The sequence below is a fragment of the Cryptotermes secundus genome, unplaced genomic scaffold, assembly GCF_002891405.2.
Source record: "Cryptotermes secundus unplaced genomic scaffold, Csec_1.0 scaffold1109, whole genome shotgun sequence".
Lineage (NCBI taxonomy): Eukaryota > Metazoa > Arthropoda > Insecta > Blattodea > Kalotermitidae > Cryptotermes > Cryptotermes secundus.
The window spans coordinates 29,593-46,900 of NW_019734980.1; the positions used below are offsets into that span (position 1 = coordinate 29,593).

At 43.9% G+C, this 17,308-nt stretch overlaps 2 protein-coding genes across 4 annotated transcripts in view; one reads left to right on the forward strand and one right to left on the reverse strand.

Annotated features, from left to right (window-relative positions):
• LOC111869159 overlaps nucleotides 1-17,308 on the forward strand; it is a 113,545-nt gene that overhangs the window by 19,550 nt on the left and 76,687 nt on the right. The window lies entirely within an intron of this gene.
• Nucleotides 380-8,134, reverse strand: LOC117282683. Its single transcript, XM_033753306.1, has 2 exons — nucleotides 7,554-8,134; nucleotides 380-2,947 (listed from the first exon to the last, which is right to left on the reverse strand). Exon 2 carries the CDS (start codon nucleotides 2,939-2,941, stop codon nucleotides 884-886), a length of 2,058 nt encoding a protein of 685 aa, XP_033609197.1. The 5' UTR covers nucleotides 2,942-2,947; nucleotides 7,554-8,134; the 3' UTR covers nucleotides 380-883.

Here is a 17,308-nt window from a genome sequence, read left to right on the forward strand (position 1 = left end):
CTACATGTACGTAACCTTTGCTCCATCACAAGGACTATGAAGAAACTCGTCTTCTGGGTTTTGGCGCCGTGTATTCTTCGTTTTGGCCGACGTTTCGGAGGAACGTATCGCCTCCATCTTCAGAGCAGGTGAAGGGCTTGTGAATGCAGAGAGCCACTGCTCTCTGCACTACTCCCGATTTACACAATTTACTACCACTCCACACTGATCTTCTCAATCTGTTCCCACTAGTCTTCATTATCTGTTTCCTTGTCGTGACCCAAGATGGTGGCGGGTCGACTGAATTATGTTGGCCGAGCGGTAGCGTAATAATTCAGTGATGGTGATGGTCAGTTGGCTGCTGGAGCGGGTATTCCAACCACAAAGAGCAAATACTCACTACAGATAATAGAGGATTTATTGATTCTTAGTGTATATTACATACAAGCGCTGGTGGACGTAAGCCTGGCCAGCCTTCTCGTAGCCCCAACCCAGACAAAATGCACCCTTCAACTTCCCTCTGTTTCTTAAAACCTATCTAAAACTAAACTTTCAGTCCAGTGTCTCGAGACATGAACCCTCACGCAGCTCAGATTACGCCAGCTGGTGTTAAAAGATAGGTCCCAGACGAAACACTCCAGGACCCCCCTAATCTATGGAATGGCAAGGGTAAATATAACAATTTTTTGTTGAGGTAGCAGGTCAACCTCTTAACGTTCTGTAAATTTAGTAGGGGGCATGACCCAAGACATCAGACTCAAGTTCCTAAAATTAAAGATTTTAAAAAGGGTTGCGAACCCCGCAACACCTCCCCCCTTAAGATGGAAACATTTGCAAAAACAGGTGCTAATGTTTCCCAACACAAATATAGGCTATATATACTACAGATTACAGAAACATAAATCTACCATCTACGTTTACAAGTCTTACGCACCCCTGAGTGGGTGCTTACCGTTGGTACTGGATCCAATTCTGTCATCTCAAGGCTTGTTGCAGCTGGGAGCGATCGCAGGCTCTGGCTGCGAGTCTCCTGGTCAAGAAATCTATCTGTTATATTTTCATCTGATGATTTGAGTTCTCTTTGATTTATGACCGTTTGGCGTATACAGATTCTGCCACAACAGTCATCGTCCAAAAGCCTTTTCAAAAAGTTACACTTTTTACAGAAACAACAACAGATTAATAACATCATGACTACCATAGTTGTTATTCCCAGGTAGGAAAGGAATTTCAAATGATCAATTTTATGGTCTCTGTTCAGTTCAGCTTCATTTTGAATTATTAATTGTTCTACCTGGTCAACAGAGTGACTAGCGTATTTAAACGCATTTGAATGACCTAAAATATTTTTCAATGGTACGTCAGGTATGAATTTCATTGTATCGAGCTTTACTCTGGATCCTAAATGCTCACAGCAATCATAATGCAGTGTTACACTGGGAATAAAATCCTTATCGGTTCTGTTACTCGTGAAACTCATTTGGGTCTGTAATTTTGTGTTTAGCCCTAAGGCATCGCATCTGCCAAACATTGACAATACACCTGTACCTTGTAGAATTATGTCACTGGGTTCTAAATCGTTACACAGAATTGTCACCCTTTCCTTGTGTGACGTGGCAAATATCCACTTATTATGAGTAAGGGGTAACCAGGTTACATCATCAAGAGAAATGATTTTCCTTTTGCAGTCTAACGGAATTCTTGTAGTGGGCTCTAACAACCTGACCTCGCATTCCTGGTGAACATGTGTGGATTTTACAGGGAATGTCTGTTTACATACACGCCAGTCTGGCGAAATAACCTTACACTCATCTAATTCTAATTCATTCAGTTTAACATACACTTGTTTCAATGTATCTATCATGAGAAAGTCCTTTTCACTTTCAATGAAAACGAAGATATTTTCACTGTTATTAACTTTCGTGGGAAATGGAATCAGTTTGTACAAATGGAACACAGCACTGTTCACTAAGGGTATCTTCAGGACGTAACCCAAAAGATTGTTATTTAGAAACACATCAATATCAATTATGTTCATCAATACATGTTCGTAAGCCACTCTTGCGGTGTTAGGAAGGGAAAGGTCACGTGGAAGGATCGAATGGGAATCCTGAAAGGCTCTTATAATATCTCCAGGGGTGATTATTTGAGGTGATAATATTCCTTTCTGTGCAAAAATAATTGCAAATAACAACGTGTCATACCCTTCCTTCAGCTGACCAATTAAATGTTCAATGATTATCATGTGTTGATTAGTTGCAATCAAAAGAGTGGTTTGCGAAAACGCTTGGTTTGTCTTCTCCACGTTTTCATTTACTTGTTTCTGCATTGTTCTAGAGTTCTCGTTAATTTGCAGTTCATTGGCTGCAATATCGACTAATGTGTAATTTACCGTCTGCAATGTGGAACGCACAACAGTCATTTGTTCCTTGGCTACCTTTAGCATTGAAAGTTGCTCGGACTCTAATTCGCTTATTTTGTTTTGGTAATAATCAGCGTCTTCACTTGACAAAGTACCAAATAAAATTTTGGAAACTGTTCCAATAAAATTAAAAACACCTCTTTTAATTCTTTTAGCATGTGTATGCGTATTATCGGAATGAAATACCTCCTCCTCTTTATTCTTAGTAATTTCGGAAATTATGCGCCGCGTTCTATGAATTCTCAGTACGCTCTGATTCATCAGGGACAGGTCCGACTGACAGGTAGAAATGGCTTCAGGTGGCAATTCTATACACATTGCTGCAGTCTGAGCGACAAAATCTGCAAGCGTATTGTAAGTCGTCTCCAATTTCGATATGTTTACATACGTTACAAGCTTCCATTCTGAAGTGTATAGTTGCACCTGACCTATGTGATCATAGTACAGTCCGGGCGTGTCCTCATAGTTCTTGACTGTGAAGTCTACTGCGACGACGGCGACGCACGTCGCGCTCAAAATCAACAGCGTCTCGAGTCGCATGTCAAGCTGAAATTAAATGAAAAGCTTCAGTCTGTTGCTGTGCACTTTGAAGGTTCGTCTTTTTGTACCTGAACGTAATACGCAATTTACACCTGTGACTTCGACCACGGTGTACGGTCCTATCCACGGGGAAGAAAGTTTCTTAGAGCGACCTCGTCTGACATGTTGCTGTAGCAGAAGTACAAGATCACCTTCGCGGAACGTAACCGTATTTTCCTTCTGGTCATAATATCTTTTAGACACTTCCTTCGAGTTTAGTAGCGCCTTCCGCGCTACCTCATGGCTGTACTGTAGCCTCTCCTTTAAGCTGCTCACGAAGTCTTCTCTCTCGTCGTAGCTAGAGCAACTGGGACGGCGTTGTAGCAGTCCTGGCATCGAAGGCTTTCCTCCGAAAACCAACTCGAATGGACAGTATTTAGTGCTCGTATGGGGAGTCGTATTATAAACGAATGCTGCCGTTGGCAACAGTGTATCCCAATCATTCTGCTCGTGGCATATAAAATGACGCAGATATTCTGTAATTACTGCGTGCGATCTTTCGACACTGCCATTGCTCTGAGGCCTAAATGGAGTTGTATTAACTCTCGAAATTCTTAAAAGTTTGCATAAGTGCCGCATTACTTCTCCGGTGAAATTCGAGGCGCAGTCTGTGAGAATCGAACCCGGCGATCCGAACACAGTGATTACATTGTCGACTAGCGCTCTCGCTATCGTTACGGCTTCTTGATTTGGAAGCGCAATGGCTACCAGGTACTTGGATAGCTGGTCCTGGCATGTGAGAATGTACTTGTTCCCTTGTTCCGTTAAAGGCAGGGGACCCATGCAGTCCAAGCTAATCTTTTCAAAAGGGGCATACGGAGTGTCAGTAACCTCCATTGCCATCTTCGTGTAGGGAACTGTGTGCTTATTCCTCTGGCACGATGCACATTTCCTTACATAATTTTCTATGTCCCTTCGCATATTTGGCCAACTTACGTAGGGTTTCAGCCGTTCATATGTTCTTGAGATTCCCGTGTGCCCACCTATAAGAGATTCATGGTATTCTCTTATAATACTTTCTTTCTCGGAATCCGAGGGTTCGCTAAAGTTCCCAGAATATTCGGAACCGACTGTCTCATTTTTTTCGTTTGTAGCGGACCCTGCCAACTTTTGACCCCTCGATTCTGCTTCCTTGTCACCGCCCTCACTAGCATCTGCTTTGTGTATGCGAGACAAGAAATCGGCATGCGATATTGTTTTACCTGACCGGTAATGTATCGTGAAGTCATACTCTTCAAGTTTAATTCGCCATCTTAATAAACGTGAACTAGGATCCTTGACATGGAACACCCATTTAAGTGGCTTGTGGTCAGTTACAATGTTGAAATGTCTACCTAATACATATGGGCGAAACTGTTTTACAGCCCAAATAATGGCGGCCATTTCTCGGTCTGTTGTGCTATAATTTCTTTCGGACTTATTAAACGTCCTGCTAGCATATGCTATCGGGAGGTCTTTTCCTATTTCTCCCTGGCTCAGTACACAACCGGCGGCGTCGCCTGAAGCATCGGCGGTAATAATAAACGGTCGCGAAAAATCCGGATATTGTAAGATAGGAGCCGTAACCAACAGCTCTTTCAGAGTCTGGAAGGCGTTCTGCTGTGGTTCCTTCCAGTCGTATACCGCGTCCTTCTTCAATAACTCATACAGAGGTTTTGCCACCCTACTGTAGTTGTGAATGAAACGTCTGTAATACGAGGAGAGCCCTAAAAATCCCTTCAGTTCTTTAACTGTCTTGGGTTCGGGGAAGTTTCGCACTGCCTCCGTCTTTCTAGGATCCGGCCTTAGCCCCTCGTCAGTGGCGACGTGACCAAGGAATTGAACCTCGGCCCTCAAGAACTCACACTTGAATGGCTCAATCTTCAATTTGCTTTCGCGGAATCTCTGAAATAGTTCCCTCAATCTCTCATTGTGAGATTCCAGCGAATCTGCTGTAATAATAACATCATCCATATAGCAAAAACACCTTAACCCGTTCATTCCGGCGAGTACGGAATTCATAAGAGATTGAAATGTAGACGGCGCGGATTTCAGGCCCATGGGGAGACGAACAAATTCAAAATGACCCGCGGGTGTACTGAAAGCAGTTTTCGCGCGGTCCTTCTCTGCTAGTTCAACCTGATAATACCCCGAGGCAAGGTCAACTGTAGAGAAATATTTTGCTTTACCCAGCTGATCCAAAATATCAGTGATGTTCGGCAGCGGGTAAGCATCTCCGACTGTCCATTCATTCAGTTTCCTGAAATCAATCACTACGCGCCATTTTACCTTTCCTGAGGCATCTGCCTTTTTCGGCACTAACAACAATGGGCTATTGAAAGCGCTTCTGGAGGGCGCTATAATTCCGTCATCCAATAACTTGTTAATCTGCCTATTTACTTCCTCCTTGTGAGCTTCCGGTAATCGGTAAGGGCGAACGTTTATCGCTCTGTTTTCATCCAAGGCTGGAGTGGGAATTGAATGTTTAATTAGGTCAGTGTGCGACAGTTTATCCCCTTCCAAGTAAAAGATATCATGGAAATCCTCGCAGATTTCCAGAATAGATTTCTTGTTACTCTCTGCCATGTGGTCTGTCCTAATTAGTTCTCTGACCCGTTTCTTGCGAGATAACACACTTTCGTTATTATCATGAATTTGGGAATTGATTTTTCGCACACTGATTTGTTCACTCCACTTCGTGGCAGTGAGCGTCAAATCCCTTATCTCCATGGCTTCCTCTGTGGAATTCAGAATGCTCACTATAGCCTTATTTCTGTTGACTTGCGACAGGGAACTGGCTACATACACACCTGGATAAATTTCTTGTTTATCCACAATTCCTAGTCCGGTATCCAAGTCAACTGTAACCGCTGCGATTGTCTCCGTTCGCGGTTTCAAAATGATAGGCTCGTCGTTTCTCCGACAAAAGTTATAACGGTGCCCGTTAATATCCACATATCCTTCCCTGTTGTTGATTACCGAATCCTTCAGGATATCTCGGCCTATTAAGCCATCTTCTGTCAACTGTATTTCCTCAGGCGCTACCTGGAATTTATACGTGCGATCATGGAGGGTTAAGTTCACGCTCCCAAGTGTGTTAATCGAACCTACTGTTATTCCGGCAATTTCATATTGCTTATCTGTATGAATGGGAACATCATCTGGTATCAACCCTCGCTTTATCACGGATATTTGTGCCCCCGTGTCGACTAACATCCTCAATGGTTGATCTATGCCAGCCACGGTAATGAGAATACTACCATCATGGTTTTCCTCAGTTTCACACCCTGTGGCGCAAACCCGTTCGCTATCGCTGTTCACGCGCATTTCACGTGAGGTCGTTTTGACCTGTAAATCCTCACCTTCGGAGTTGAAAACTCCATTCGATGCACTGGTTTTACCACAGGCACTCTCAGTGCTGGCGGAATTACTAACTTCTACAAATTTCCGTTTCTTTTCGTCTAATCTACTGACATTCTGATCGGCATAGCTGCCACTCATAGCCCCGAGGACGAGCTCCTCTTCCCGGCCTTCAGTCGACCTTCGACAAGGCGGATCACAACCAACGGCCGACCGTGGTCGTGGTTTGGCTAAATTAACATACATATCTGAACCTAAGTCAGTTAGATTATCGGCGTCTGGAAACTCACGGCAACTGTTTGTCTTGGCAAACACATTCCGTTTGTTTCCCGCTACTATCGCAAACTTCCCATCTGCGCGTTCTCTAGCTCTGCGGTTTTCATTTCCAGAAAAGTTTCCATGTCGCTTTTTCTTTTTCCAACATGTATATGCGACATGACCTGGCATATTACAAAAATTACAAACTTTCTCTGCAGGAGCTGCCACTTTCACCTCTTTCGATCTGCCAGTCAGGAAGCATTGTGATTCCCTATGACCGAAACGTCGGCAGTTATTGCAACGCACATCCTTACTTCGGTCATTGTACTGAGATACGCTATGTACCTTTTCTTTAGCAGAAAGTAATGCGCTTTCTTCCTCAGTACCTATCTCAGCGGCTTCTGTAATATGTGTAGGGTTCCTAGCACGAACTACGGTCTGTATTCGTTCATTCGCTAGCCCCTGTATGAAACATGCCTTACCTAACTGGGATACCAACTTTGTGATACCGCACATTTCAGATGAAGTCGCGCCTTCTATAGCCGCGTCTCTGAAATCTGAACTCAATTGGTCAAGCCTACTGCACCATGCAGCTACTGTTTCATGCTTGGCTTGTCGGGCATTGAACATGGCGCAAGCGTAAAAATCTAATGTTCTCCTAGTAGCATAATGCTCCTTCAAAATGGCCTTAACACTAGCCCAATCATCGGCATCTTGCCGAACAAGTAATTTTGCCTTCGCCTCGCCTGTTATACGCGTGCGTACATACTTGTAAAATAAATCATATTTATCTGGGTTAATTAGCCCAAAAGCTGCATCGACGTTTTCGCAAAACTCTTTCAATTTGCGTTTGTCGCCGCTAAACGGTTCAGCTACCAATTTGAAAGCATCACTGACACTTATATATTCGTCAGCCATTTTTTTTTTCAGATATACAGACGTGGACAGGAGGAACAGGTGAGCAAGAGTGACTTACCTTGTGCACTAGATTGCTCCCGCCTCCAATGGTTGTCTTCACGCCTCGCTTGCCTCTCAAGCGAAGCTGGACACACCCTCTGGCAACGCAGACTCGGATGCCGACTATTGGCCAGTCTAACGGCGTCACGTCTACAACAGCTCAGTACCTCCACCGGACAGGCACCTATTTGCCCGCGTCCTGGAATGACGTCCCGTTCTTGGAATCGCCCTGGTACCGCACAGCAATGGGAAACCACCTTCGTCGGATAGACGCCTTCTTGGAAGCGTCGTAAACCGGCGTCCTCGCGTCGGAAATCGTCCTGGTGATGACTTCCTTCGGGAATGGCCCACTCTCTTAATCACGTACACCAGTTGCCAGTCCTCCACTCTGCTAATGTCGATAGCGCGCTTGGTCGCTACCGGTCATCTTGCTGGTCGTGCTCAAAGGGTTTTTCCTCTATCTGTATTGGTTAAAATCCGCAGAATTCTTTCATTTCACAGATTTGCAACCCCACACCTGACACCAGATTTTTCTCTCCTCTGTCGTGACCCAAGATGGTGGCGGGTCGACTGAATTATGTTGGCCGAGCGGTAGCGTAATAATTCAGTGATGGTGATGGTCAGTTGGCTGCTGGAGCGGGTATTCCAACCACAAAGAGCAAATACTCACTACAGATAATAGAGGATTTATTGATTCTTAGTGTATATTACATACAAGCGCTGGTGGACGTAAGCCTGGCCAGCCTTCTCGTAGCCCCAACCGAGAACAAAATGCACCCTTCAACTTCCCTCTGTTTCTTAAAACCTATCTAAAACTAAACTTTCAGTCCAGTGTCTCGAGACATGAACCCTCACGCAGCTCAGATTACGCCAGCTGGCGTTAAAAGATAGGTCCCAGACGAAACACTCCAGGACCCCCCTAATCTATGGAATGGCAAGGGTAAATATAACAATTTTTTGTTGAGGTAGCAGGTCAACCTCTTAACGTTCTGTAAATTTAGTAGAGGGCATGACCCAAGACATCAGACTCAAGTTCCTAAAATTAAAAGATTTTAAAAAGGGTTGCGAACCCCGCAACATCCTGGCAGTGGATTTATAACAGGAACTATACAAGTCTCACTAAATGACATACACCCAATATCGGTACACTACAGCACAAATAAAGTCTTCAAATCACACGTTAAGTCTTCACGGGCTGACTTCTTGTATTCTTGTGTATTCAAGCTTACTGCTTGCTTGTTTGCTGTACTCCTGCAGCTTGCTATTATACTCCGGCCGCTTACTACTCAGCTTAGGATTTCTGCTCACTTATAAAGACGCGGCACGGACACTGACCAACAGAAAACACATCACGTGATCGCTATCCAGTCAGAACTTTGGCGCTCTGGCTGGACCTTACAGAAAACACATGTAACATGATTTCTAAGCACTGTTGTGTAACGTCATTGCTCATGCGCAAGCTGCCCAGACCGTGTGTGTTTTGCGGGCGTGGTCTGGCAATGGATTTATATGTCACAGTATTATTATATGGCCGTCGACACAACAAATTCCAAATAAATAAACCAATATTACTATATTAACATTTGTTTATTATTCTGTATCTGCTACATATTTCTGTCTAGCTGGATCATCATCCCACGGTTTTCTTGATGCATTTCCCATTACTGAACTGTGTTGTATTGGCGGCCATGTAATAGAACTACATGATGACACACTACAGGATGCATGCAATGAAGAGTCTCTAACGTTTTCCTTAAACACGGCGCTGTGTTTGCAGACATTAGAAAATCCAGGAAAAGTAAAGTGACAACGTCAAAGTTGCGTTACCTCAAAAGTCATGTTGGCAGCAATGAGAAAGATGGCGCCTATAGCCAATAAAAACCTTCTCGTTTTTGCACCTAGCCAGGTTTTGTTGCCTTTTTAATAATGGATAATATTTTCACATGTGTAATATGATTCCATTAATAGAAACGACCATAAAGGAGTAGCGATCTGTGATCCTACATCTCGTTGAAAGGCATGAGAGATAGTGACATTTACGGAAGGTTGGCAGTAACTGGTAACTTTCGACTCAGAAGCTTGCGTATGAAGGAGGGCAGATGGTATGAGGCCATCGAGAGTAGAATGTGTTGAGGTTAAAGAGCAGACCACTCAGCCTAACCGGCGCAACCAACAAATTGGCATCGCTGGAACTGCAATGAAACCGTGCAAGAGTGACATGAGGCCCAACAGAAGACAAGTTATTCTGATTGAATCAGGGAAATTATGGACTTGGAACAAGTGCACTGAAAGTAAGGCCAGTTACTTAAGATAAGCCTGAGACATCGCTGAATCATGCTCTGTAAGAACATGTAGACTACAACAAGAGTGCATTTACCTGTTTACATACGTTCATATTAAGTATGGATTAAACGAAGGATTTCATGACATTTGTAGTGCAGTAATAACAGACAACCTGCCTCGTGATATGTTTCAAAGGTCTTATTCTTGTTTCAAGAAAGGACATTGGTTCACTGGAAAATTTGTGTTCTTTAAACGAAAGCGCCTGGAGTTTCTGCAACACACCAGACCCAGGAGAATATGTCTGACCAAAACACCGTTATCTTCTGTGACAACAGTAAATTCTCCTTTCAAGGTTTTCGTTTAAAAATTGATAGTTATTCATCTCTTCAGAATACTTTAATTTAATTTAACTTGTAGGTAACTCGAAGATTCATTGCCGTGTTCACGAAATCTCGCTATTGGACTCTATCGTGAGCCTGTTCAGTCGAACCCAGGCCTTCGCAGTCGCTTCCTCTAATTTTGTTCTTTCTTTTGCGCCCCTGTCTCCCTGGTGTTCTATTCACATGAAATTTTGCTGTATAAATGTATTTATTTCGTAATTCTCAATGCATATCGCACTTCCCACCTGCCTCATATTCCTTGGTTTATAGTCCTAACAGTGTTAAGTACAGAATTCAAATTCCAAACCTCCTTATTGTGTAATTTTCTCGATACATTTCTACTTACGTCTAAATCAATGGCTCTTAGAGTTTCCCTCTGAGCGCACTTACTGCCCTGGCCTTTGGAAAAGTCTCGTGAACTACTGAGGCCTACAAAATACATTGAAGGCAATTTACAGGACGCAATTCTAGTAATTTTCACTCTCCTCTCCACACTACACCGCAGTTTTTAAGTCTACATTTTCAAAACATGGACCTTTTTTCCGAATGTGTGAAGACAAAAAGAACCTGCGTGAGATCCACCAATCCATCATGTATGGGAAAGTGGACATAAAGCTTCGAGTACTCCACAGTCTAGCACTAGCTGGAAGTGACTGGAGAACTTCCCGCTTCTGCCGTTTTACTCGAAGGAAAAGTGCCCGCTACACATGGACCGAAGACTGGCCATTCCCCAGAGCTTGCGTTCAGGCAATCAAGCCAAATTATTCAGTTACTTCACTGACTGAACAACACCCCCCTTGAAATTTGTAAAAGACATTATTGTTTGTAACTTTTTAATTCACACATGAAATTGTTTCATGAATATGAACCAATGAGACAACCGCTGTCTCGTAGTCTTACGTTGTGTACGAGTTACTCACTGTACGATGAAGTGAGTCGCTGCATTCAAATGAATTGGAACGTTTTGCGAAGTGTAAAATTAAAAAGTCCCGCCGAACTCTTGTCACACTTTGACAGGAACCAGTAGTCTAAATATTTGCTTATTATGAAGTTCCATCCGTGGTCAGTCTATTAGACAAACATGTCACCCTAACCCTTCCGAGGGCCCATCTTGAGCTCCACCCTAAGACAGATAAGATGTATTTAAATAAGGCTAGATTAATGTATTAATATAACGACATTTATAAATAGCATGTACTGTACAGGACTGTAATATTCTGAATCATGGAGAATTATCTGTGATCTTATTAATCTGACTAATATATTTTCTTTAATTCTGTAGATAGCTGATGTAATGTTCCATTGTACATCCATTTGTGTTTCTTCAGTCTCATAAACATGTTGCAATATCTCAGCACTCTTTGTTTTATTAGGTGGAAATCTACACGGGTGATCCTCAGTAATTTCGTCTGCATATGACTTTAACCTTGATGGAAGAAAGCTGGATCAAAATTGTTTGAAGTTGATAAGAGTAATATGCTTCAATATTTATTAGAGTCAGTTTTGTCGTCATTTTTATGAATAGGTTGAATAATATAATCCTGGGACTGCAGAGGCAACAGGTTTGTAGATCTCAGGACGCAATGTTTCGCCTCTCGCATGGTAGAGGCCTGCCGGAATTTGCAGAAATACTTTCCCAAACACTTAGGTTACAAACATCTTCAATCTGCATTCTATTTATGGAGATTAAACGCATCATTGTACCTAAAGTAAAAGGTAACATAGTAAAGTTGTTACTGGGCTTAACTAATTAAGCATTACGCCATGAAGTCGTATGGGGGAGTGGATGTATAGATCCACATTTTCATGATCTCAGCAGTAGTTGGTGGTGAATGGTCAGCTTCGCGCCCCTGCCGCTTTACCCCCGGTACCAATTGGATAGGGGATTTGGTGGACCCCAGAGCCGGTTTAGACGATGTGGAAAAGAGAAAATTTTTTACCCTACCGGGACTCAAACTCCGACACCTCGGTCCTCCAGTCCGTAGCCAGTCGCCATACCGACTGCGCCATTGTACCTAAAGTGGAGCACCGAGTGCTGGACCGGTCCGGACCCACTACGAGTACAATGATCACAACACTACCTCGGCCACGATTTTGCAGTCGGCTGGTTAGCGTCCAGCTTCGCGTTCGAACTTGCATTCGGCAGGTGCCCCACTCGAATCTTACCTGGGACACCGATGACTCTCATTGAGACTTCTCGTGGTTTTGCTCAGTCCCCCCAGGAAAGATGCCAGAATAGTACCTCAAATTAAGCTACGTCCGATTACTTGCACGCGTTTCCAATTTGTTTCTTGCTCTTAGCCAGTCAGTCGGTCCTGTAGCCTGCGTTACTGACAGTGCCACAGATATTGTGGCATGTTTGCTGAAAGCCAGCAGTTGCTATGGAGCTGCTCTGTAAACACGCCCGTTGCTAGGTAGTGGTTCAGTAGCCGTCATGTGACTGCAGCAACAGACACGCACGCAACAATAGAAGAGCTGTTGGTAGCGGTGTTTTCTGTGCGGTCCGTGCCGAGACTATACAACGAGGACCAGCTGCCATTACCAGTTAGTCCGAATAGAGTCGGAGTTGAGAGTCTAGAGAAGAGTCGAGAGAAACTGCAAGCAGAGAGTCAGCTGAGAGAAGCTAGTAACTGAGGCCAGGAACACTTCGGGAAGCCAGAGGAAGCCGCTAGTGAATACCGTGGCTAAGAACACTAGTCTATGTGTACTAGTGATATGTAAAGTGTAATCACAATTTTTTAAGAGGTCAGTAAATCAAATCACCAATCCGAACCACGTGTATAATCACTCATATGGGTTACAGTGTATCTCGAGTTGTGTTCTCAGACCTGTGTGGGGGAGAGGTGGATGATGGGAGATTCCTTCAGTTATTGGGAGCGTCGTTAAATACGAACACTTATGTCCAAAGATCAGCTATCCGGACTGGTTTTCGTTGTCGTACTTGAAATACACACGGCCTCTACTAGATATTTTCAGATTATTCACTAAACACGCTACCACTCGACAGATAGTCCTACGTAACTAATTAATTTGAAAGGGAGTCGATCTATATGCGAAAAGTTCATGAATTAATCAAGTAGTCAACCGGTCAACGAGCCAGTCAGTCAGTCAGTCAGTCAGTCAGTCAGTCAGTCATAGCCTCTAGCAACATCGCACTTTCTCTACTGTCTGTGCGCGTGGACCTACGGATCATCTTAGTGCCTCTCGTCTAAGGAGCAGTTCTCAAAGAACAGATGCAAACTCTACGGGGCTGAGAAGCTGATAGTCACTCAGCCATGCAATAAATCCTCCGCCTTTTCTAGATTATACCGAGCTCAGTCCAGTCCACTCCCTCACATCTTATTCGTATTTCTCTAGGATCCACTGTCTTCCCATTCACACCTAGATCTTCCTAGCGGCCTTATCTTACCTGCCCCGCCCACCTCATCGCTCTAATTTGGCGGCAGTGCAAATTATGAAGTTATGTTCCGCAAAGCCAGGAGTCAGACTCTATCGACGTCATACCCCCTCCCCCCACTCCAATGTTTCGTGCCACTCTGCCGACACGTGGAGTTACTCGTATCTGTTATTTACTGAACTGGTATTGTTCTGTCGCCTAGACAAGCCGTACTAATGACGTAAAGCCATTAACCCCGACCTATACAACACGAACTTCAGTCTGTGATCCTGTTAGAACCTGTTTAGACCAGATGCTGACAGTTGGTCTGTTCCTTACAAAAGCATCGCTCTGACGTCTGCTTGAGGTTTCCAGTCACACAGGGAGAGTGTTTTCTGCATGTGACGCTGTGCTCCACTTGACTTCACGTAACATTTTGCTCCGGCCGGAGCACTTGATATCGACTGTATAAGCTATAATAAACCGTTACAGACGCAATTTGTGGGTGTGTTCAGGACATGCAGCAGCATCCAGTGTCACATTCTTAAGAGAAATGTTTCGTTAGGTATTGGCCGTGTGGATGTTGTACGTCCCGAAGTCAAGACCTTAATATGAACTTCATATTGTGTAAGATTTTTTTTCCCCTTGGCACTACAGCCCCAGTGGGCCTAGGCCTACTTCCATGAACTTCTCCGTTCACTTCGGTTTTTCTAGATCTTACACATTCGGTAGGACTCCTTGGGCGAGTGATCAGCTCGTCGCAAGGCCTCTACCTGTACACAAATACAGAAAAACGCACACAAACATCCATGCCCTGAGTAGGATTCGAACCCACGATCCCGGCTTCCGAGCGAGCGAAGACAGTGCACGCCTTAGACCGCTCGGCTACCGTGACTGGCGTAAGATCTTTTACCGCATAATATTTCAGTACCTATCATTAAGTGAGAGCATTGATAGCTCAGTCGGTATAACGACAGGCTACGGACTTAACTGTAAGGGTTCGATTCCCCGTCAGGGACGGAATTTTCTCTTCTCTTCTCTATCCAGTGGGCACTGGGGACTCCTTCCCCGGGGGTAAAGCGGAAGGGACGTGAAACTGACCACACACCTCCATATAGTGCCTAGGTAAAGAATTGTGAAGCTATAAATTCAGTTCCTCATGTCTTCATGGTGTAGTGCTCAATTAGTTAAGCCCAGGGACAGCACCCTACATTAAGTACCTCAGAAATTCTTATAGGTGACATGTTGACAGACACATGAAATTACGAAGTTATGGTGGTCCATGTGGCACGATCCGTGAACATTTATTAGTTCGTTCAAAACCTCGCAGCAGACCGAGAATTACAATTGAACACAGATTTAGACTTACAGACGGCGTTGTTAGGTGACATGAACAAATGAAGAAACAGACGCGATTAGGCACACTTGAAAAGAGTGTGGCGTACACGTGTTCGGACAGTACAGTGTACGTGGAATAGACGCATTAACAGCTGATCTGCTCTTATCAGCTTGTAAAATTATTAAATGCCATGCAGGAGGATAATTACCCTACGATGACACAGTAAATAAGGCAACGCCCCTATTGTGGAAGGTTTTGAGCCCTAAATCTAATCTATTGTTCATGAATGATAAGTAAACAAAAGACAAACATGCCTCTCTCCTTCCTCCCACCCTCTATCTTTATATATGTGTATTATGACGCACTGCTAGGCAACGGTTAACTAAACACGTTTCCAAACGTTATTCTATCAGATAAAATAGACGTCCGTTGCTGGACAGTGGGTTTGGTTACCATGGTATTACAGGCGTATCCGGCACAACGCAGACATGAACGGCAGGAATGGAATCCTTGGAGTCTTCGATCTCTACTAGGTTCTCTGGCGTTTTTTAAAGGCCTTGTGTTCGTCAGTATTTGAGTGGAGAAGACCCCCGTGTGGAGGCGGGATCTAATACCTCCATCGTGACGCTGCGAGTTGTAGGTATGAGGTAACGAAAAGGGAAGTGTCAAATCTGAGACAGGAAAATATGGTCGCGAGTCCCAGGGGACTTAGACCCGAGAAAGACTGCACTGGCAAGGCCAGCAGCATATACAAAAGGCAGACCCGTCCTATCGTCAGAGAGGGCGCCCCACAAAAACAAGATCATAAATGCCAAACAGTAACAAATATCTGGTCATGAGCCAAGACTTACTGTCCGACCAACCGTCAGTCGCAATGTGTCTTTTACTTTGACTTGAATATTTGAATATTCAATAGCTGAAGTGTTACCAAGCAAAGAGACGTCGTTAAGAAGGAGTTCAATGTGAGCTGTTATAATCAACTGTAATTGTAATAGATACGTCAAAGAAATCCGATCATCAAATCTAGAACCCGCAATTCGTCCCGCTACCCCCTTATACGTGGCAGCATATATATATGTATATTGTCACGTGTTGGGTGTATAACGCGACAAATAATTTCACGCCGTATTGGATATAGCGAATTTTATTTCACACTCGCTCTTACAATCACACAAATTACAACCTGACATTTACTGCCATCGGCAGTATCACAGATACTACACTGCAAATGCTGGTTGACTGCCTGGCTGACTTATAACTCGTAACTCGAGAACTTGAGAACTCAGAACTGACTATGAATAGTCTTCGCTGTTCCGTATCTAGCCTCGTTCCGGACAACGCAGAAAACAGCCACGTAATAGGCACCATTGTTGTCTGGCGCCGTGTTTACCGGTGTTACTGGTAACGCTGTCGGGAGTTGTCCCTCGCAACCACTGTTTACCCGCGTTGCATAGCGACCAGTGTGCCGGGACTCGGCTCGCTTCGGCTCCGCTCGGCATGTCGCCGCCGGGGGGGGGGAGAGTGGTGTCCTGCATAGCGCGACACGTCACAATATATATATTCGTCCCGCTACCCCCTTATACGTACTGTACGGAGTTTAGGTTTATATTATTCATCGTTCTGACTATGGGCAAATTACATTGGAGTATCGTATGTCACTTGAGCATAGCTGTCAGCCGGTTTTCGTGCCGAGGAAGGTTCTGCCCTGAAACTTACTCACAAGTTCTAAGTTACACTGCCAAATTTTCGAAAAATTGATTGTCAGATTCTCAGAGAAGTTCGAAATATTTAGTCCAAGAATTCATCCAGGAAATTTCACTTAAGTAATTCTAAGCATGAATTTCTTAAGCGGATTTTCTCCTTCCAGCAGAACTATGTTCTTTACGCCAAGAGCTTCGATTGATAACGTCTTATTTTAGGAAGGTAACAAGTCAGCATGGACTGACTTTATATTTTCACACTTTCCCACACTTCCGTGTTGGACACTGGACCTTTCCATTCAAAACTTTGAATTTTTACCTGGATTTTATTGGAAGATCAAAGACTCACCTCGGAGAAAATTTCCTGTTTCTCATGTTTTTAATAAAGAAATTATTGCACCAATAAGATGCTTATTGTACATAGAAAATAAAATGAATGCCAACTGCTGTTTTATGTGAAACTATCGCAACATATTCACATGAATCGGCACGCAAACACGTGTATTACACGTGCCACGTTATGCGCAGAACCGTCTGTCAGGCGAAATAACGCCGGACCTCTGTCCAAAGTTTATTATTCCACGAACTCCTTTTTTCAATCAGAAAGCACCAACTCGCGTAGGAAAATATACTTACTTGCTGCTTGTAGCATGCAAGAACTATTTGAGAAAACAATTTCTGTCGAGTCCTGTGTCA